The following is a 22,846-nucleotide window of genomic DNA, read 5'->3' as shown; positions in this document are numbered from 1 at the left end:
CAGTATCTCCTGGAGTTTGCTCCAAATCATGTCCACTGAGTCAGTGATGGGATAGAAATGTTTGTCTGTCCCCAGACCCAGGATCCAGAATGCCTGCTCTCTCCATGGGTTTCTGTTGTGTCCCTAAGGGCCTAAGTCCTGAGAAAATCATTCCCTTTGGGGGACACCGAGGATCAATCAGAGTCACCAAAGTAGGAGGGACCCAGAAGCCATGCTCTGAGCAAGGCCCTCCCAGGAACTTCCCATGACCTCCATCCACTTCCCGCTTGTTTCCACTTTGCTCTCCAACGCGAATTGTGAGCCTCCCCCCACCACACACACACACACACACACACACACACACACACACATTGGAGGGCAGAGTTGCAGGGCTCTACCTAAAACTCAACCTGGCTGCCACATTGAAGGGCCCACCTGTCTCCTCCTCAAAGTGTCCCAAGGGCCTTTCCCACCTGGATCTCACCTGCAGCCCCCACCACACACCTGACCTCAGTCTCTCCCTGAGGTCCCTGTGATAGGTGCTGTTCTCATATAAGTCCGCTCGGATCAGGTGCCCACATTCACATAAATGAAGCAGGTGTGTGCACTAAGGCACAGAGCCCATAGAAGACAAGCATGCTCTGCCAGTGGCCAAGTATCATTTGTGCCAAGAGGAGAGGTCAGAAAAACCACCTGCAAAGCTTCCAATCATGATTTAGATCTAAATTACTCCTTATCCCCCAGGCACACAGTCTTGGATTAGACAAGGTGACACCTCTTGTAGCTCCTTATTGTGCTGCAACAAATCAACATAAATTTAGTGGCACAAATCTACTCAAATCAAGGTGTCAATATGACCCTGTTCCTTCTGGATTCTACAGACAGTTCATTTCCTCACCTTTCCAAGCTGTGAGTGGTGGCCTACTTTCCTGGGTTCGTGGCCCCTTCCTTCATCTTCAAAGCCACAGTGGAGCCTCTTGAAGCTCCCCATGCTCTACTTCCATCATCCCAATTTCTCTGGCTCTGCCTCTCCTGCCTTCCTCTTTCATTTATAAGGAACATTGTGAACGTATTGGGCTCAGCCAAATACATTCCCCACCATAATCTCCCAGTCACCCCCACCATATCTCCCATATACTCCAAAATAATCTCCCAGTCTCATGATTGGAATTTCATCTATAGGTTTCCTTAATCATGGAGCACATTCTCAGGTTTTTAGCATGAGGCTGTGAACATCCCTCAGGAGTCTTTGTTCTGTCTACCAGTCCTCTCAGAGCCTCGGTCATCATCTTCCCACACTGCAATCTTCTCTGGGCATCTTGGACTTTTTCATCCTGATGTGGGGTCAAGTCCTGCCATGATGTCCACAGTACCATCACTGGCCCTGAGCCATGGAGATAGAGGTCAGTCCACACTCCCTGAAGCTCTCTCCACCTGTTCTTTTCTGTGAAGTGAAAGTTGTTCAGTCATGTCCAACTCTTTGCAACCCCATGTGCTGTAACACACCAGGCACCTCTGTCCATGGGATTCTCCAGGCAAGAATACTGCAGTGGGTAACCATTCCCTTCTCCAGAGGTTCATCAAACCCACGTCTTCTGCATTGCAAGCTGATTCTTTACTGTCTGAGTCACCAGGGAAGCCTCTTCTTTTCTAGCAACGCTCGATTTTTCAGAATGAAAAGAAAGCAGATGTGACTCAAAGACCACCACTCCCAAGTCAGTAGGTAGCCTGTGATCGTCAGCACCATGGATAGTGACTCTGTCGTGCTCAGACCCCCGGCTTCAGCAAGAAGGGCTCAGTGAGAAGGGGCAGCTGGATATCCTGCCCATTTCTATTCTATGACAACAGTGAACACAGTAAAATGTGTTCAGGGGTAACCCAGTTTGCTCTAGCTTATCAATCGGGAGCACTTTCTCCTGTCTGTGTGTTAGTTATAGCTACACCCATGACAACTCCCAGGTGAATGATTCCTGCACATGGAGGGTGTCCTCAAGGAGGTTGGGAACTAACTATCCTCTCAGAGTATCTCCCCGCCTCTGAGAGTCAGATAACTGTCTTGTATTCAACTTGGAGGGAACGTTTCATGATTAAGTCCTGATCCCCAATGCCTGACCTAGGAGACACGGCTATTACCTAGCCTGGAGGCCTCCTGAGAACAGCCTATTGTTCCCCCAAACCCCAGATGAGGCCCCTCCCCCAGGGCGCAAGAATGAGCTGAATGCCTGGGCTACCCTCCCAGCTCCTCCTGTCTGAGCCCCAAGCCTGGTGTCAGAGCCTTTGCCATCTCTCCATGCTTCCAACAGAGCAAGGGTCCTGCTGAAGGACAAGTGGGGCCTGAAGACCAGTCTCCAGGGTACAATCCATAACCTGAGGGAGCCTCCATCTTCCTGTGAACGCCGGGGAAGAGAAGGAACTAGGGCTCCCACAGTCACTCCCAACTTCCTCTTCCCTAAAGGTCCCACTGACAGGGGTAACTCTGAAAACTCAAACCCAGCTGTATACGTCACAGGGGCTCAGGTCTAATCCATCCAGCATCCCTAATAGTCATTCAAAACACTCAAGTACCCAGTATGATAGTCACCTGGGTACCAGGGGCCTCCCCTGCCTTTCATGGGGACAGATTTCCTCTCACATTCCACAGCTAAGCAGTCACCTAGGTCCTCTCTGCTCACCCTCTCTCTGCCCTGGCTCAGCCCCATTTTCTCTCCCAGACACAGACAGGGCTCCAGTCAAGAGGAGACGAGGATCTGTGCCTCTGTACATCTTTCACTCTCTGACCACGTGAACCCACTCAGCCCCATCCAACACCTCCATACACCAGGGCCTTGGCTCTGGGTCCCTGGACACCAGGACCCCCTTCATTGAACCTCAGAAGGACGACACCCACTATGGCTGTGACACCCGTCACCGAGGCATGTTTCTCAAGAGTTACCAGGAGAGACACCTGTAGCTCCACACAGCCGAGCCATAGGTGTGAAAGGGCACCCTCATCCCTCCCCTCTCTCCCTGGGGTCAGTGGGCATAACTGACCACCTCACAACACTAACCACTTTGCCCAGATCCATTCTGGTCCTCTAGGTAGAGCGGTACCAGTTAAAGCAGACACTAAGCAGGCTGCAACACCCATGTACCAACCCAAACCTCAGGCCTTCTCATACCTGCGCCAGGACAGACACACATATAACACTCTGCTCATCCATCGAGCATCCAAGTTCAGTCGCAAGTTCAAAGCTTCAGCCAGGATAACCTCCTGGCTGTTCTTGCTCGAGTAGGCAAGTGCCAACCATTGTGTTGCCAGGGGCACTTTCCTTCCCCTTCCCTATCTGCCCAAACCTACCTGAAAGTCCATATGACTGTCCAAATCTATTAACCATGTGCTCCCCAGGGATGCCTTCCATGACCCCAGTCCAACTGAGACCCCATTACAGACTTTGGATGCACAAGACCTTTCCCTTCATGGCCCTTCCCTCCATTAAAATTAGCTTATTAATTCCAGGATTTTCTCTGAGTGTCCATCTCCCAATCACAAGTCAAATCTGTTTGCCCAGGACCCAAGTCTATCCTATTCTCTGAGGTCCAGGACACAGCGCCGGGCTAACCTGTCACACATGCTCAATAAATACTCTTTAAATAGATAAGGGAATTGACATAACAGATGCCAGACCCCCCACTCCCCACCCAGTGTGACAACGAGGGGTCAGAGAATATCCCTTATGGACACAGAGGCCCTGGCATCAGAGTGGGAGGAGACCTGCAAGTGCCCACAACTGCTCCAGGATGGGACTTTATTTCTCCTGGAGTCAGGGTCCTCTTAACTGTGAGGAGTCAGACCTCTTCTCATTCCCAGATAATCACACCCACTCCCATCTCTAACTCAGGAGAATCTTGTAGTCTCCCTGGAGGGTCAGAGCCAGCAGTCTGAGTACTTACCCTTCTCACGGAGACCTGACCTGGGTCAAACTCCCAATCTTCCATCTCGTCAGGAGTCACCACAGGGGAGAGGGGAGCCCAACATGAACTCACGAGAATCTGGAAGCAGTTCCTTATCCCAAAATCCCTGATCTGTGGGGACACCTGGGTCTGGACCCTGAAGACATCTCAGCCTCCCCAGGCATCTGGGGAAAGTTGGGGAACTTCTGGAGCAGCATGGAAGAGGCGAGCCCAGCTTCTGCAGTTGCTCCATCTGAGGGGCTGGGGTCCCAGGGGGGTCTCCCATCCCCTGACAGGGGAGCCTGTGTGATGGAGTCTCCAGGTGGAGCTGCCCCAGGTCCTGGCACCATGGGGAGGCCAAGAGCAGACCACTGATGGGGACACAGACGACTTGAGGGCAGCCCCAGTGCTGTGAGAGGGACAAGAACAGGGCCTTCTGGGGTCCAGCCCACAGGCCGCCACCCTCTCCCCAAAGCCCCAGAGACCACCACCCTCCACCGGCCCTTCCTTTGGAGTCTCAGGGACTGAGAGCTCCTCCTGAGCACACGTCCACCTGGATGGACGGTTCTCCTCACACTGGATAACGCCCATCGTCTCCCTGGGCTCACCCTGCTCTGGGATGGAGTCGGGAAGCCTGGGGACCCACAGTGACCTGGGCCCTGGCTGACAGCACTGACAGAGGTCAGTGCTCCCCTCTGCCCAGGGCGCAGAGCTAGTTCACACCCTTTGGCGTTTGTACCCCTGTGCAGCCCCTAATATTGTCCCCAGGTCTGCTCATGACCTCCAGGGGACGATATGGCACAGAAAATTGACAGGTGAACTTTGCTTTGTCTAAGGAGGTGGAGAAGGAGCCTCATTTCCATCCCGCCCGCTAAACAGCGGTCTCCAACCTTTTTGGCACCAGGGACCAGTTTCATGGAAGACAAATGCGGAGTGGTGGGGATGGTTTGGGGATAATTCAAGCACATTACAATTATTGTGTACTCATATCTGTTATTATTCCATCAGCTCCACCTCAGACCATCAGGCGTTAGGCCCCAGGGGGCCCTCCTCTTGCAGACCCTCAGTGCCGCTCCTATATGCCCACACTATGCTACCCAGCCTTCTAGGGGCCTATGGGCACCCATGCCAGCTCCCATCCCTGCCTGGAACCACCTCTGGGAAAGATCACAGTGACCACAGAAAAATCAGCCAGGGTGATAGAGGCGGCCCTATAATGGCAAGGAGAACCTGCCTAGTTCTGAACCAAGGCTCAGGCAACAGACACGGAGAGGGAGAGTCTCCTGGAACTTGACCCGAGGACCAGGGAGCCCACAGTCAGCCCACCCCCCAGCACCAGCTTCCTCTCTTCCCAGGACACACAGGAAACCTTTCCCTTCTCACCTGCAACCTGCAGCTCCTCCTGACAGCCGGGTCTGGGTCTCTGTCCCTGAAAACAGACTCCAGGCTGGTGACACTCTAAGGTGGAGGTCAGGCCCCCTACCATCATCACTCAGCTGACCCCTTTCTCTCCTCCAGAGACGGTGTGTCCTTCCTACAGGGAGTGGATGCAATCTTCTCAGATATTTGAAAACAACAGGAAGACCCTGAGCATCCAGCTGGGTTTCTGTCTCACAGGAACAATTACCAGCAAAATTTGGAAACCCCTGGGTCTGTGTGTGGTGCTGAGACCCCAGAGCAAAACACAGCAAAGGCCAACAATGGGGTGGGTGGGGCAGCCAAACCGGGGTTCTGGGGTCTCAGGCAGGCTGGGCAAGCGTGTGATCTGCACATCTGCTAAAACAGCATTTCTAAGGTGTCACCTGGGGGTTCGCAGTCTTCATGAAGCTCCACAGGAGTTTTCCACTCACGGTGGAGGTGACAAGAGTTCCTAATGCACCTGCCCCCGCCCACCCCCAGGCTCCTGCTCTGAAGGGAAAAGTCAGAAGGGGATGACAGAAGGCAGTCGGGGAGGCTGAGTGTGCATCTGATCCAGAGCAGTGGGGACCCTGGACTCGGACACCCCAAGGTTGTGCTTTTCCAGACAAGGTTGTGTGTATGTATAGGTGTGTATATGTAGGTGTATGTGTAGGTATGTGTGTGTATGGGCGTGTGTGTGTAGGTGTGTGTGTAGGTATGTAGGGGTGTGTAGGGGTGTCTGTAGATGTGTGTGTGGGTGGGTGGAGAATCACTGCTCTAGAAGGCAGAGGACTCAGCAGAGCTCGGGGAATAGACACACAGACAGAAGGGGAAGGGGGCGGGGCCACTAGGGAGGGAAGGATGAGCGGGGAGGGAGTGGGAGGGGCCTGGGCAGAGGCCCCGCCCCCAGGCCACGTGACCCAGCCAAGTGCTCCTGCCCCGGGAGGAGGCCCAGCACAGAGCGGGAAGGACCGCAGCGCTCACACAGCGACTGCAGGGCCTGTGAGCATTTCTAGACCGGAAGTTCTCCTCACAGAGAGAGGGGCCAGCGGACAGCAGGCCCCATGGAGCCCCCGTCAGGCCCTGCAAACAGGAAGCATGTCCCCTGGAACAGGCTCCTCCTGGCAGGTGAGAGGGGACAGTTTTCAGGGAGTGGGCAGAGACTGGAGAACAAGAGACTGGCTGGTCTCTGGGGGAGACGGGGCTCTGAGAGGGGACAGAGGACTTCTGTTCAGGCCTGAGGGCAGAGGGCGGGGAGCAGGGAGGGTGGGGGCTCAGCCCCAGGGGACTCTCCATGAACTAGAGTTGGTGAGGGGCGGGAAGACCTCAAATGGTGTAGGTTTTGTGAGTTATTCTTCACTGAGCAGTAATTGTTGAAAACTGATGCCAGTAACAATGATTTATATCTGGGTGTCACTACAGATAAATACGTAACCAAGACAGCAAACATGGTTCTTACCTGGCACCCTTAGAAACTGACAAACACCAGGCTGTGGAATTCCTGGGAACACTCTTTCCTTCACCTCCAGGAATTAATATGTAGAACCTGGTCCAGGCCCTGGGTTACAACCAGGATCAGACAAGCCACTGCCCTCACGAAGCCCACGCTCTGTGGGGAGGAAGACAGACAAGCAGAGAGATCTATAATGTGCTGTCAGGCGCTGACACGCATCCTGCAGGAACCAGACAGGGAAGGGTCAGCAAGTGAACACGGAGGGTCTTTACAGCAGGTGGTCAGGTGGAAGGGGCAGTTCCCAAGAGGCCCCTGAGTGTGAGCAGGTGTGTGAGGGCAGCGAGGGAGTGAGCCGGGGGACAGCTGGGGAAACAGAGGAAATACAGAGCCCAGAAGGGCTGAAGTGATGGGGGTCATGCTGCTGACCTTGAACCAGGAGGACACACACAAACACACACACATACATATACCCAGGTACACGTACACACATGCTCACACACATGCAAACACATGCACACACATACACACACACACCAAGACTGAGGGACGAAGAGACCTGCTCAGGACCCAGGGCACCATTCCCATTGCAACACACAGGTAAGAACATTAACTGATTTCTCTCTCTTCCCTCCTAGTCTCACTCTTAACCTTCGGGACCCCGCCCACCACTGCCCAGCTCACTATTGAAGTGGTGCCCCCCCTTGCTGCAGAAGGGACAGACGTTCTTCTACTTGCCCGCAACGTGACAGAGAATCCTCTAGGCTATACCTGGTACAGAGGAGAAAGGGTAGACAACAGCCGGCTAATTGCATCATATAGAGCAGACACTAATGTAACTATGAAAGGGCCTGCACACAGCGGTTGTGAGACACTTTACCCCAATGGAACCCTGCTGATCCAGAACGTCACCCAGAAAGACACAGGATCCTACACCCTGCTCATTTTAAAGTTTGATTTACAGAATGAAAGACAGACTAGACACCTCCACATACACCGTGAGTACTTCCTCTATGACCTCGGGGTCTTGTGGAGGGGTGAATTCTGTTCTGACAGACCCGGATGGTGCTTTCATCCCCCTCTGCATTATTTCTCATGTTGGGGTTTGAACATTCAGTGCAGGACACATACAGTGAAGACAAACTCCAAAAGGTCAGAAATGCTTTCCTGCAGACACTGTGTAGAAAGAAGGATGGTCTGATGGAGGAATTCAGTAGAGGGAGAGCACTCTCAGTCCAGCCTCTGGGTCCCTCCCTGCGACCATGACCCTGAGGAAAACCCTGCAGGACTCAGGAAAGACCCTGGCCGTTAGGCCCCCAGGGATCCTCACAGACAAGCTCAGTCCCAGGAAGCCCCTCCCAGACTCTGTCCCAGGGCTCCTGCCTCCAGTGACACTGGAAAGCCTGCGCCAAATCCCTAGGCTCCTGAGCTTGGCACTAGCCAGGGCTCAGCCCCAAGAGCCACTTGTGCACAGGGGCACAGCCTGGTCCTGCTCCTGAGACTCAGCACGGAGATCACACAGGCACAAGGTCCCCAGGAATCAGCCAGATGCCCTGGGGACTTGGAGACTCCAGAGAAATCTCCGCAACCCCAGAGAAGAACAGAGGAAGGAAGACACTCCTGGCAGCTCCTCGTCCCCCAGGGTGCAGCCGAGGGAGCTCTCTCCTTAGACTGGATTGTGAAAACCAGGAGAGATGCCAGGTGGTCTCTGATCCCACCCAGTTCTGTCCACCACTAAATGCTGCTGCACAATCAACTCCCGAGGAAGTCTGTGCTTCTCCCAGACATAGAGCAGCAGGTGGCCTCACACTCTCTGAGCTCAGATCGCCATGCATTTGTCTTGCCATACACAAACCTGCCTTATTCTTTAAAGGCTCTGTGTGACTGAGAGGCAAAGGATGCCAGTTTTGTTTAAAGATGCTTTTAGAGGAGCAAAAGGTGTAAAGAAAGTGAGAGTGTTAGTCGTTCAATCATGTCCGACTCTTTCCTACCCAGTGGACTGTAGCCCACCAGGCTCCTCTATCCATGGAATTCTCCAGGCAAGAATATGGACTGGGTGGCAATCTCCACCTCCAGGGGATCTTTCTGACCCAGGGATTGAACCCAGGTCTCCTGCACTGGCAGGCAGATTCTTTACTGTCTGAGCCACCAGAGAAACTCAGGGGTTTGTACTCTGTTATTTCCATTGTGGTGCTACCCACACCCGTCATCACCAGCAATAACTCCAACCCCTGGGAGCACAAGAACACTGTGGTGTTAACATGTGGACCTGACATTCAGAACACTTCCTACATGTGGCAGATCAACAGTCAGAGCCTCTCAAGCAGCACCAGGCTGGAACTGTCTGAGGACAGCAGGACTGTCACTGTGGTCACTATGACAAGGAATGACACAGGACCCTATGTGTGTGAAGCCCGGAACCCAGTGAGTGTCTGCCGCAGTGACCCATTCACCATGAAGGTCCTCTGTGCATGTGTGGTCCAGGCCGACTGACTGAATCTACAGTGCCAGAAGCCAGGCCGTACCCGTCCCTGTCAGGTCCGAGTACATGGGCCGTCACCCCTGGACACCCAGAATGGACATGACTTCCTGTCCCAGGCAAGTCCAAGCAGGTCCACCTTGAATCAAGACATGGAGGAGATGGGCTGCTCTCTCTTGGTGCCTGAGGATCACCAGAATATGATGGGAGAAACACATTAATATTTCAGGCTCACAATGAGTGAGCATGAAGCGTAATGATTGCAAAATTTTCAGACAAGTGTGTGAACAGCTCATAAGGACTCAGGGGCCCTAATACAGACCAGGAACTTCCCTTCCCTCTGATTGCACCATGTGTGGCTTTATGCTCTTTTGCTCCAAATGATGTGGACACCCCACCACTTCCCCCTCAGATTCCTCTTACCACCCAGGGGGAAACCTCAGTCTTTCCTGCCACACAGCCTCTAACCCAGCCACACAGTGCTCCCGGCTTGTCAATGTGAGGCCCAGGTTCTCTTTATTCCCAGTCATAACAAGTACTCTCAGATCCTACACTCCCTGACTGGCCTGGATAGCCCCACAGTCAGAAAATCAAGGTTCCCAAGGCTGATACCGCAGAGCTGTCCAATATTAGAGTGTTGTCCCAGCAACCAGGCAAGGGTCCCCATGGTGTGATCTGGGGGTCAGAGGAGATGTGCGATCATCTCTCCCATTGTCACCTGAAGAGACCCAGGGCCTTCCTTACAGGCGCCTGTACAGAGGTCACTGGGCCCCGAGACTGAGGAGGCAGCATGGCCCAGGCCCCTGACCCCCTCTCAGCAGTCACCCCTCTGTCTCTCCACAGACCCAGTGGCACGGCCCTCCCTCCAAGCCAGCAGCACCACAGTCACAGAACATGAGGGTCCCGTGGTCCTGACCTGCCTCACAAATGAGACTGGGGTCTCCATACGCTGGTTCTTCAAAGGCCAGAGTCTCCTCCTCACAAGGGGGATGACACTGTCCCTGGACAATAGCACCCTCACCATAGACCCGGTCAGCAGAAAGGATGCCGGGGATTATCAGTGTGAGGTCTCCAACAGGGCCAACTCCAGAAAAAGTGACCCCCTCAGGCTGCATGTGACCTGTGAGTAACCATCATTGCTTCTGGTGTTAGTCGTTCAGTGGTGTCCAACTCTTTGTGACACCACGGACTTGAGCTCACTTTGTCCATGGGATTTCCCGGGAATGAATCCTGGAGTGGGTTGCCATTCACTACTCCAAGGGATCATCCTGACCCAAGGATCGAACCCATGTCTACTGCACTGCAGACACTGTTTTCCATATAAGCCACCAGTGAAGCCCATTTTAACCTGGATAATCTTCCTTTATTAATTCCGCCAGGAATTAGCCTATCATCTTATTTCCTTCACTTCAAGCAATTGGAATGTGTGCTGTCTCTCCCCTCCTCATCCCCTGATTTCTCCTGGCCCTCTGCTGTGAAGCCTCGTTCCCCAGACCGCTGGAAGCAGCACTAAAACCAGTACCTGGGATTCCTGGGCAGTCAGTGGTTAAGACTCCACCTTCCACTGCAGGGGTTGCCGTGACCTCCTCCAGGGGATCTTCCCCACCCAGGGACTGCATCCGTGGCTCTTGTTGGTCAGGCGGGTTCTTTACTAGTGCCACCTGGGGAGCCCCAGTGAGTCATGAACCTAAATCTCCTTTTTCTTGTGTGTACAGTGGTGTTTATGGGGCACTTTGTAGAGTGAATTCACTTTGTGAGTACGCGCTCCCATGAAGGTGGGAATCACAGCAGACGTGTCTTCAGGCAGTAAGTGTTCAGTATGTTGGTTGGCCCTGTTTGGATTACAGGCTTGCTGTCACATTCAGCTCCAGGTCCCTCCACTTGTCTGTCTTAGCTGCACCGCCGTCTCTACAGTGGAAGCAACACCATTTCCTCACAGGATGGGCGGTGGTCATGTGTGGTGAGAGATGGGGGCCTTGAGGATTGTGATTTGCGAAACATAAACTCCCATGAGTCTGTTGGTTGGTTAGGTCTCTGCTTCCAGTGCTGTCACGTTCTCTAGTTTCTCACTGAAATTCTCCCGGATGCTGTGTCCATTATTGAAAGTGGGGTGTTGTACTGTCACTGTTATGACAGAGCTATTTCTCCCCTCAATCCTGTCCATTTTTGATTCACAACTCTGGTGGTGGTAGGTGCATAATGCCTATGATTGTTCAATTTCCTTGATGGATGGAAACTCTTCTTGATATGTAAGGTCCTACTGTCTCCTGCAGGCTTTTTTTGGCTTAGAGATGATTATATCAGACACTCATACAGCCACCACAATTCTCTTTTTTTGCCTATTTGCACAGAATATCTTTTCCCTCACTTCAGCCTTCTATGTCTTTGTATCTAAAGTGAGTCTCTTGAAGAGAGTAAAGAGAGGGTTATAATTTTTATCCATTCTGTCAATCTCTGCCTTTAATTTGAAGGTTGAGGCTACCTATCATTCAAATACTTCCTGATAAGAAAGAGCTTCTGCCATTTTGCTACTTGCCATATGTCCTCCATGCTTTATTCATTAATTCCTCTATTACTTCCTGTTTGGTATTTAGGTGATTTCCTTTCATACGTGTCATTTTGATTCTGTTCTTCCACTTTCCAATGTATTGCAGTTCTTTTCTTAGTGCCTAACTTGAAGATGACAGTTATATCCTAAACATATATCTATCGAGTTGACATACCAACTAGATTCTTTGATGTATAATACAATGTTCTCCTATACATCTCTATTCCCCCCATTCTATACACTTATTGTCATATATTTCAGCCATCTGTATACAATGTATGCCGATTATATAGATTTATAAATATTGTTTCATGCAATACCTTTGAAATAAAAAACAAGAACCAGCGATTACATAAAAGACAATAATACTGGCTTAAGTAAGATAGCTATCTATTGTGTCCCTTTGACCACTCTTCTTCATGTATCCCTATGGCTCTGCGTTACTGTGTGATGTTTGTTCAGTTATCGTAAAGGATTCCTTTTACATTTCATATATGCCATGTCTCCAAGGAAGAAACTCCCTCGACTGTTGTTTATCTGGGAAAGTCCTAATTTGAGCTTCATTGAAGGAGAGTTTCTCTGTACATTGCTTTCCTGGTTGACGGTCTTCCTTTGTACGACTTAAATCAGGCATCTCAATACCTTCTGGCCCTGGCCTCTGATGTGAAATTTGCTTTTCACCTTATTGAAGATCCACCGGACATGATGAGTCACTTCTCTCTGGCTGCGTTTTTCACTTCCTCTTTCCCTCAGTCTTTCAACAATTTGACTATATTGTGTCACAGTGTCTATATCTTGAGTTATCCTTTTTTGGAGTTCCTTAACCATCTCTAGTATGTGATCTCATCTAGTTTGGGAAGTTTTAAGCCATTACATTTATATCTTTTTTCATTGCATTTTTCTCTCTCTTCTACTTCAAGACCTGCCAAACTGCATGTTTGTGCACTTGATGGAGTTCTGCATAATACTTTGCCTGGAGTCACGATTCATCTTTATTTTTCCTTTCTACTCCCCAGTCTGAATAACTTCTTTTTTTTCTGTCTTCATGTTTACTGATTCTTTCCTCTACCTGCTCAAATGTGATGAGAAGTCTCCCTTCTAAGTTATTGTTTTCAGTTCTTTTACTTCAGCTCCAGATTTTCTTTGACCCTGTTTAAATAATTTAACAGTGAGGAAGAACACATCTTACTTGAGAAGCAGGTTCTCCTCAGACCTACCCAACATGGAGACAGCCAGCCTCCCACACTAAGGACTCCAGTGCTTTAGACATGGACCTTGATTATATAGCTACCCAGGTCAATCTCAGACAAGCACCTTAGGAGTAGAAAACGACACCAGAGAAGAGGTTAGTTTTGGACCCTGAGAAGGAAGGCTCATCCGAAGGGGCTCTCAGATGGCACGAATCGAAGAAGTGGACTTGTTCTCACGTGTGACGTATCCTCTGCCCTCTCTAGGGGCTTCTCAGGTGGGGCTAGTGGTAAAGAACCTGCCAGCCAATGCTGATGCAGGAGACCAAGGGATGCAGGTTTGATCCCTGGGTCAGGAAGATCCCCTGGAGGAGGAAATGGCAACCCACTCCAGGATTCTTGCCTGAAGAATTCCATGGACAGAGGCACCAGTCCAAATGATCAGGAACCACAGACAAAGGTCATGCTCTTTGGTAGTCAGTCACTCCCTCTTAGAAATCCCATCAGCTTTCCAATCTGGGTGCAGACAGACCAAGTGATATGGGGACATGCATCCAATGGTCAGTGAATCGATGAGCAGAGTTTACGGATCACTGAGAAGATGATGCTGTCCCAGACAATCAACAGTGTCAGGACAGAGGATGCAGGGTCCCACCTGTGTAGGGTCTCTTCCCAGTCAGAGTCTGCAGATGTGACCCCAGCTCCCCAGCTGAGCACTCTAAGTGACCCTCAACACCTCTACATCTTCTCTTGTAATTTCACTGGAAGTGGGTGTGTAATGAATGCAAAAAATGAGGATGTAGTCTCCTTTCAGAGCCTGTAGAACAATGTGTTTATTTAATTATGCAAAACTTAGCTAATTTTGTCATAGTTTGGTTATTATTTGTGAGAATTGTTTGACTGTAGGCAAAGCACTGGATCTTGTGGCTCAGTTTCCCTGTCTGTAAAACTGGAGAAGAAGAGCTGGATCTTAGGGCTCCTGTGAAGATGTTCACTAGGAAGTGAATGAGATTAAAATTCTTCCCTGGGTACCTACATAGAGTGAGCATGCAAGAAATGTTTTCACAGGTGATATTTTGGTTTTCAACATTTTGGGTTTTGGCTCTAGTGTTAAACAGCTTGGTTACATTTTGGTTTCATCTGGTCCTAGTTCTATGACTTGCATTCCTTTATTGAAGCATGTGTGTCTCAAATCTATATATGCACAGCGGGGATGACAACCCCTCCCTCGTGGGGATGGAAAGATCAGAACAAATGGGTGTGAAGGATTTCCCACTGTGCCGGTCGCACAGAAGGACCTGGAAACAGTTCAGTAATATTATTACTACTAATCAATGTTGAGTGGACTGGAGAGGAGCTATCCTCAAAGACCAACAATTGTTACGGAAACAAAAGGACAGAGGGAGGGGTATAATGTGAGAAGAAAAGAGTCCTTCAAAGGAAAATGAACAGGACATGGAAATGGCTACAGTGAGAGAATGGAGAGCTAGAGCAAGTACAAGGTTTCAGATTTGATAAAGAGTAAAACGATGCAAGCACGTGCAGTGGGAGAGTCAGGAGGACACTGTGATGACAAAACACACAGCCCTCAGAGCGTTTCCTCCTAACCAGGACCTCTCCCTGTAAGACTCCTCGGGATATTCCCTCCAGTGACTCGGACCCCACTTCCCCTCTGTCTTTCTCTCCTGCTTTCAGGGCAAGAAAACACCCAAGCGCTCAATGTGGGGACCATTGTTGGCATCGTGATTGGGCTCCTGCTTGTGCTGACACTGGTGGCTGCCCTGGGATGTTTCATTTTCCTTCACAGGTACCGTGGCATTCCCAGATTCTGCTCCTGCCCCCAAGTGACCCTAGTCCTAGAGAGAGGACACTCCATCCTCCCATTCTCGGCCTGGATCTCCAGGACCTCCCCACTGCCCCGTGGGTATTCTCTCTCATCCTTCAGTTCCTCCCTCACCAGGTATTGACCTGTGGTGGCTTCCTTAACATGACCCTCATTTATTTTGTTATTTAGTCACGAAGTTGTGTCCAACTCCTTTGCCACACCATGGACTCCACTGTCCATGGAATTTCCCAGGCAAGAATACTAGAGTGGGTTGCCACTTCCTTCCCCAGGGGCTCTTCCTGACCCAGGAATCGAACCCACACCTCCTGCATTGGCAGGTGGATTCTTTACCTCTGAACCCCCAGAGAAGCCTCATCTATCAGTTAACACAATTAAGACCCCTCCTTGTCCTAGTTCCCTGGCAGGTAGTAAGTACTCAGAAAAAGGTATGTCTTCCCATATATTTAAATCCAGCTACTCTGATGAGGGGCTGTCACAGTTCCAGGATCTGAGGGTTGTCCTCGCCAAGTCCACACTTGGCCAGAGAATGGAAGTCTGGACAGGCCAAGTGGGGTCAAATGCCCCCACGTGGCCGATGCATTAACAACAGCCCCTGATGCATGAAACAGAATATTGTGCCAGGTCAGCAGGAGGTGGGATGTCTTTACACTCAAGGTCCAGGTAATGGAGACAGAGGACAAGGCCACTGTCCCATTTCAGCACCTCCTGGATGAGGGCAGGTGGCCACAGCAGCGACACTGCACTCAGTGAGATCCCAGAGTCACTGGCTTCCCCTTTCCTCCCCACGCACTGGCCCTGCTCTCTCCACAGGCGTGATGCATCCACTCAGACAAAGCTTTAGATGGATGGATGCCTTTTGCAGAGCCTTGGTCCCTTTGCTGGCCACTTTCTCCCGAACCCTATTAGCCTATGCACCTGCCCCTCTGGACTCGGGGCAGATATGGCTTCTTAAGGACTTTCCTCAGCGTCCTTGCTGGGCCCTCCCCTCTAAGCAGCCTTGGTGGAGAAAGGAGCTGTCCAGCCTCTGCTTGGACATGGGATCCTCCTGTCCCATGTTCTGACAGCAAAGCCTTGACCTCCCTCTACGCTCCTCACAAATAAGCCTGTTGCTTTTTTTTCCTAACCCCGGTTGCCTGCACCACAACAGAGGGAACTGGCCTCCAGCGTCCACCTCAGGTGAGTGTCTGTTCAGCCCAGGACAGCGGGGAGCCCGGTCAGGCCCTGCTACGTCTGTTCCTGCCTGCCACCCCAGCGTCTCTGCTCCTTTCTCTGGGGCTTCAGAACAGGGGACCCCAGTGCCTAGGCTGCTTGTCCTATGGCTTATAGTCCTGGCAGGCCCCCTCGCCCTCACTGGGGCTTGAAATTGCCAGACTGTCTCTCCCTTCGTGGGGATCTTTCTCCCATAGTTCACCAGAAGGTGGACATCCAGCCTCTCCCTCGGAGAATGGGCTAAGCTTCCTCACACGCCCGGTGCTAAGTCCTATTTCTTCTCCCAGGACGTGGTTCTTCTGGCAGCTCTGTTTCGCACGTAAGTACATCCTTTCCTTGTCTCTTCTCCCCAGCATGCCCGCTTCACAGGCTCAGGGCAGGGGGACTGTCCAACCCTGAAGCACTGTAAGACACCCTTCACTCGAGGGCAGTTGAAAATCGTTCAGTCGTGTCTGACTCATGTGACCCCATGGACTGTAGACGGCCAGGCTCCTCTGTCCATGGATTTCTCCAGGCAAGAATACTGGAGTGGGTTACCATTGCCTTCTCCAGGGGATCGAGCCTCGGGCTCCCGCTCGCAGGCAGATTCTTTGACTTCTGAGCCACCAGGGAAGCTCATGAAAGTAGTTAGGACATGGCAAGTCCCACCAAGCTGGGAGCTGGATGCGCTTCAGGGGCATGACCGCCCACCACCTCATCCTGAGGCTGCCCTGGTCCCCTGACTTGACCTCAGGAGAACCTTGGAGTCGAGCCAGGAAGAGGGTGGGCACGGGATCATCAGTCAGGGGAGCCAGGCTAACAAGGGTGGCAAACAGAGCCCAGATAGGATTTGTGGTGGGGGCTGCAGGCTTGGAGATGGCTGCACGGGAGAAATGACTCTCCTTCCCTCTTTCCCTATGCCCGTTCTCTCCCGTGCCCAGGCCTCCCTACCTGATGCCAGATCACCAGTTCCCATCTACCAGGTGAGTTTGGGGATCCATGCTCTGGTCCCATATCCCAAGGGGCTCAGGAAATGCCCCATGCACACCTGGCTGTGATTGGAGGTCCAAGAAATAGCAGGAAAGATGGGAAAAGTGAGGAGGAAGAGGGGGGTCTGGGCCAAAAACCTCTGATAAAACCAGACCCCCCCCCACAGAGCAGCCCTGGGGGACCTGGGGCCGGGAATCCCTGGTAAGTCATCTGAGAAGGTTACATGAGTTCCGAGGCATGTGTTTTCTTTTGCAGGAATTACTACGCCCCGACACAGATGTTTACTGTCAAATCAACCACAAAGCAGATGTGGGTCATTAGTTCCTCTAGACACATCTCCTTACAGATTGTGGGAAAGAGCTTACCAGAGACCCAAGACCTAAGTGAGGTCAAGAGGTGGAGCCTGAGGCAGAGAACCAGCTCTGAGACCTGAGGCTATTTGGGAACCTGGGGCCAGGCTCAGGGTCCTCCTGAATTCCTGGAGACACTGACAGGCTGCCTTGAACCCTGAATGGACCAGAACTCAGGCTGCGATCCCCACAGTGGGGGAAGGTTTCAACAGGGCAAGAGACTGGCCTGTGACCCACTGTGACCAGCTGAGAGATCTGCAAAAAGGGCACTTTCCTTCCCCTGCTTGCAAAATATACTGCCCTTGAGTCCTGTCCAACAAGAAGTTCAGCTGAATGTCTGCTCCTGTTTCTCCATGGTCCCACAGGGAAAGTATTAGCCTTGGTTACCTGACCTCCCCATCTATTCCCTGCGGGAAAGCAAGGGGAAGGCTGTGAGAATGGGGTGGGGGGCATGCTAACAGGAAAGGAGGGTCACCAGACCCTTCACAGCCACACGGGCACTCGGCAGTCCTCACACTGCCCTGGGGTCCCAGGCACCTCCCAGTGCTTGCTCACTTGGAATGGAGTCTCTGGGGCACAGATTGTGGGACCACCTGAGACCCACTAGAACACGAGTCAGGAAGGAAGGACGAGTCGTGTGTGAGACACATATTCTGGGTGAGGCCCCTGTGCAACCTCTTGGCATCCTGAGCGCTCTGGTCCTCCTCACCAGGCCCTGCTGGCCCCAACTGGTGGCTGCCTCCAATGAGTTTTTGTTGTTCAGTTGCCAAGTTTTTCTGAGTCTTGGGGACCCCATGGACTGCAGCACCCCAGGCTTCCCCATCCTTCACTGTCCCCTGGAGTTTGCTTCAACTAATCTCCACTGAGTTGGAGATGGGGTGGGAACTTTTGTCTGTCCACAGACCCAGGACCAGAATGCCTTCTCTATCCGTGGGTTTCTGTTGATTCCCTAATGGCCTGAACCCTGAGGTCATTGTTCGCTCTGGGGGGACAGGGGAGCAATCAGAGTCACCGAAAGGAAGGACCCAGAAGCCATGCTCTGAGAAAGGCCCTCCCAAGGAACTTCCCGTGACCTCTATCCACTTCCTGTTGGTTTCCACTTTGTTCTCCAACGTGGGTCATGAGGCCATCCCTCTCTCTCTCTCTCTCCCTCTCTCTCTCTCTCTCTCTCTCTCTCTCTCTCTCTCTCTCTCTCTCTCTCACACACACACACACACACACACACACACACGAGCCTAAGGGTGGAGTTGCAGGGCTCTACCTAAAAATCAACCTGGCTACCACGGCAAAAGACCCACCTGTCTTCTCCTCAAAGTGTCCCAAGGGCCTTTCCCACCCGCATCTCACCTGAAGCCCCCACCACACACCTGGGCTAACACTTCTGTCTCTCCCTGAGGTCCCTGGGATAGGTCCTGTTCTCATATAGGTCTGCTCAGGTCTCCCCCACACTCACACAAATATAGCTGGTGTGTGCACTAAGGCACAGAGCCCACATTTGACAAGCATGCTCTGCCAGTGGCAAGTGTCATTTGTGCTGAGATGAGATGAGAGGTAAGAGAAACCACCTGCAAAGCTTCCGATCATGATTTAAGTCTGAATAACTCCTTATCCCCCAGGCACACAGTCTTGGATTAGACAAGGTCACACCTCTTGACCTTCCTTATCATGCTATAACAAATGACCACAAATTTAGTGGCACAAATCTACCCAAATCAAGGTGCCAATATGACCCTGTTCTTTCTGGATTCTACAGACAGTTCATTTCCTTGCTTTTCCAAGCTGTGAGAGGCTGCCTGCTTTCCTGGGTTTGTGGCCCCTTCCTGCATCTTCTCTGCCAGCAATGGAACATCCTGACGCTCCCCCAAGCTCTCCTTCCATCATCCCATCTCCTCTGGCTCTGCCTCTCCTGCCTTCATCTTTCATTTATAAAGAATATTAATGAAGTAATGGGCTCAGCCAAATATATTGCCACCATAATCTCCCAGTCACGTGATCTGAATGTCTTCTGTAGGTTTCCTTAATCGTGGGGCACATTCTCAGATTGTGGACTTGAGCTTGTGAACATCTCTTAGGGTTCTGTGCTCTGTCTACCACTCCTCTCAAGGCGTGGTCATCATCTTCCCTCCCTGCAATGTGGCTTGGGCAGCTTGGGACTTTGTCATGCTGATGTGGGGTCACGTCCTGCCATGACATCCACAGAAATCTCATCGGCCCTAGGCCTGGAGATCGAGGCCTGTCCACACTCCCTGCAGAGGTCCCCACCTCTTCTTTTCTGTGAAGTGAAGCTTGCTCAGTCTATCCAACTCTTTGCAACCCCATGGACTGTAACCCTCCAGACACATCTGCCATGGGATTCTCCAGGCAAGAATACTGGAGTGGGTATCCATTCCCATCTCCGTAGGCTCATCAAACCCAGGTCTCCCGCATTGCAAGAAGATTCTTTACTATCTGAGCCACAGGGGAGCATCTTCTTCACTAGCAATGCCCACTTTTTCAGAATGAAAAGAAAGCAGATAGGACTCAAAGACCACAGCTCCCAACCGCTAGGTAGCCTGTGTTCGTCAGCACCATGGACAGTGTCTCTGCGGTGCTCATCCCAGGGGCTGCAGCAAGGCTCAATGGGAAGGGACGGCTGGATATCCTGCCAATTTCTATTCTATAAGAAAGATGAGCATAGGAGGAGGTGCTCAGGATAACCCAGTTTGCTCTAGTTTATCAATCGGGAGCACTTTCTCCTGTCTGTGTATTAGTTCTATCTGCATGAATGATAACTCCCGAGTGATTGATCCTGCACCTGAAGGGTGTCCCCAAGGAGGCTGAGAAGAAACTGTCCTGTCAGAGTATCTCCCCGTCGCCGAGTGTCAGATAACCATCTTGTCTACAACTTGGAGGGAGCGTTTCATGACTAAGTCCTGACCCTTGGTACCTGACCTTGGAGACAGCCATCAGCTAGCCTGGAGGCCCCCTGAGCAGAGCCTCCTGTTCCCTCATTCCCCAAATGATCGCCCGCAGCCCAGGGAGCAAGGCTGAGCAGCAGGCCTGGGCTACCCTCCCAGCTCCTCCAGGCCGAGCCCTGGGCCAGTGGCAGAGCCTTTGCCATCTCTCCATGCTTCCAACAGAGCACGGGTCCTGCTGAAGGACAGGTGGGGCCTGAGACCACTCTCCAGGGTACAATCCATCACCTGAGGGCTCCTCTATCTGCCTGTGAACCCCAGGGAGGAGAAGGAACTAGGGCTCCCACAGTCACCCCAAATTCCTCTTCTCCATAAATGTACCACTGACAGGGGTAACTCTGACACCCAAACCCAGTACTACACTTCCCAAGGGCTCAGGTCTAACCCACCCAGCCTGCTAAACAGTCACGCAAAAGGCTCGAGATACCCACGATAATGGTCACCTGGGTCCCAGGGTCCTCTCCTGTCTTCCATGGGGACAGACTCTGCAGAATCACCCGGGCTCAGGTGCATCACCTGTGGATCCACGGTGTTTAAACAGAGCAGCAGAAGGAGCTGCTGAGGGTATCTCAGGGGTCCTGGCATCTGGTCAACCACAGAGGCACAGCCAAAGGACTTCGTGATAAGATGAATGGAAGGCTGCGTAGGGGATAAAGGAGGGATGTGGACAGGGAGATGGGCATATGGACACACGTACTATCTCCTCACAGAATCTTGCCATAAAGGGTGAGGATGCTGGAAATGGACATTTTCCTATACTCCCCCTGCAAATGCAGTTTAGTGGATACAGTGACATTCAGCGTGCACACCTGTTGACCGGGACTCCAGTTCTAAGAGGAACCCTGAGCTGGGAGCTCAGACATGTAAGGATTCACCTGTCCTGCTTCTGCTGAGTCCACTTGCCAGCTCCAGGCCTGGTGCAGGGAGTTTCATACATACCTGTGTGCCGAATGAATGAGCTCCTGGATCATACTCCACAGGGGCGGAGATTTGTGGTGAGGTGTTCACTGCAGAGCTGATGGTCAGTGTGAAAGGCAGGGTGCTCGCTAGTGGCTGTCTAGACTGAAAACAAATTTGCAGTGCAGTCACCCAAAAGGCAGAGCAGGTCCTCAGCCTGTGGAAAATCAATGTTTCAGTGGGGTCCTAGATGTTTGGGAAAGAAGGACATGAAAAGAACACCTGACAACTTCGGGAATAACATTTAATTCTAAACTATTCTTATTATTTTTATTTTGTTTTAAATTTCTGGCTGCACTGGGTCTTCATTGCTTTTCCACCAGTTTTCTCTAGTGCAGTGACCAGGGGCTACTCTTCGTTGTGATACACTGGCTCCTCATTGTGGTGGCTTCTCTATTCCCGAGCATGGGCTCTGGGCAAGTAGACTTCAGTCGTTGCAGCTCGTGGTCTCTGGAGCACAGACTCAGTAGTTCTGATGCATGGCTTTAGTTGCTCAGTAGCAGGTGAAATCCTCCTGACCAGGGATCAAGCCCATGTACTGTGCTTTGGCACGCAGAATCCTATCCACTGAGCCACCAAGAAAGTCCTCTAAACAATGCTTAACTTGTAGGTAGACACTGGTTCATCATGGCCACCCCCCACATTAGGTTTCCATATTTGAGTATGGGTAAATAAACAATCGATGCATGTCACACTTTTTGAATATACAGACACACAACCATCAGCTCTGTTGTCACCAGCCCTGCAGACACACGTCCACCTGCTCTGTCCTCACTCGCCCTGACGCTGTGACTTTGGCAGCAGGCCTGTCACTGACATTGTGGTTGTTCTAGCTGCTAAGTCATGTGCACCTCCTTGGCGACCCCATAGACTCTAGCCCGCCGGGCTCCTCTATCCATGAGATTTCCCAGGCAAGAACACTCGAGTGGTTTGCCATTTCTTCTCCAGGAGATCTTCCTGAGCCAGAAATCAAACTGGGTCTCCTGAACGGCAGGATGATTCTTTACCACGGTGCCACCAGGGAAGCCCATGTTGCTGATAATCACTTGTTCAAACCCATGCAATTTACAGCACCAACTGTGAACCCTAATGGAAGCTATGAAGCTGGGTAATTTTCATGTATCCATGTGGGTTCATCAATTGATAGAATGTGCACCTTGGGTGTGGAAGGCTGAATATGGAGGAGGCCCTACACATTGTGGGCAGCAGGTCCCTAGGAAAACTCTGTACCTTCCCTCACTTTTGCTGTGAAACTGAAGCTACTATAAAAGATAAGCTTTAAGACAACTGAACTGCCCTGGCACCAACCCTAATCAGGCTCAAGGAAGATGGAGATTCACCTTTGAAACCTCAAATATCAAAAGGTAAAAAGATGTAAAACAATCTAATAATTAAATTAGAATGCTAAAGAGGCCATTAGATCCTAATAATTCAGTTACTACAATCATACAGGGTGACAGGGACGCTGAGGCCAGAGCTAGCGTGCTTGATCCCTGTGTCCCTTTTGCTGAAAGAATCTCTGATCAGGGGCTGATGGAGAAGCCCCACCTTCCTTCCCACCATGAAGACCAGGTCCCCTGATGGGGGCAG

The 22,846-nt window shown here is 51.5% G+C and overlaps 1 protein-coding gene across 1 annotated transcript; it reads left to right on the top strand.

The window, feature by feature from the left end:
* Positions 1–6,283: 6,283 nt before the first annotated feature.
* Positions 6,284–17,616, top strand: LOC136161386 (carcinoembryonic antigen-related cell adhesion molecule 7-like). Its single transcript, XM_065926214.1, has 9 exons — positions 6,284–6,435; positions 7,396–7,759; positions 8,950–9,224; positions 10,080–10,358; positions 14,667–14,778; positions 15,965–15,993; positions 16,314–16,345; positions 16,947–16,988; positions 17,251–17,616. The coding sequence occupies exons 1-9, from the start codon at positions 6,372–6,374 to the stop codon at positions 17,314–17,316; spliced, it is 1,263 nt and encodes a 420-aa protein (XP_065782286.1). The 5' UTR covers positions 6,284–6,371; the 3' UTR covers positions 17,317–17,616.
* Positions 17,617–22,846: the final 5,230 nt, after the last annotated feature.

Source organism: Muntiacus reevesi, chromosome 2, assembly GCF_963930625.1.
Source record: "Muntiacus reevesi chromosome 2, mMunRee1.1, whole genome shotgun sequence".
NCBI classification, from domain to species: Eukaryota; Metazoa; Chordata; class Mammalia; order Artiodactyla; family Cervidae; genus Muntiacus; species Muntiacus reevesi.
The sequence above is the reverse complement of the archived record's forward strand: the minus strand, read 5'-3'. Positions and strand labels throughout refer to the sequence as shown.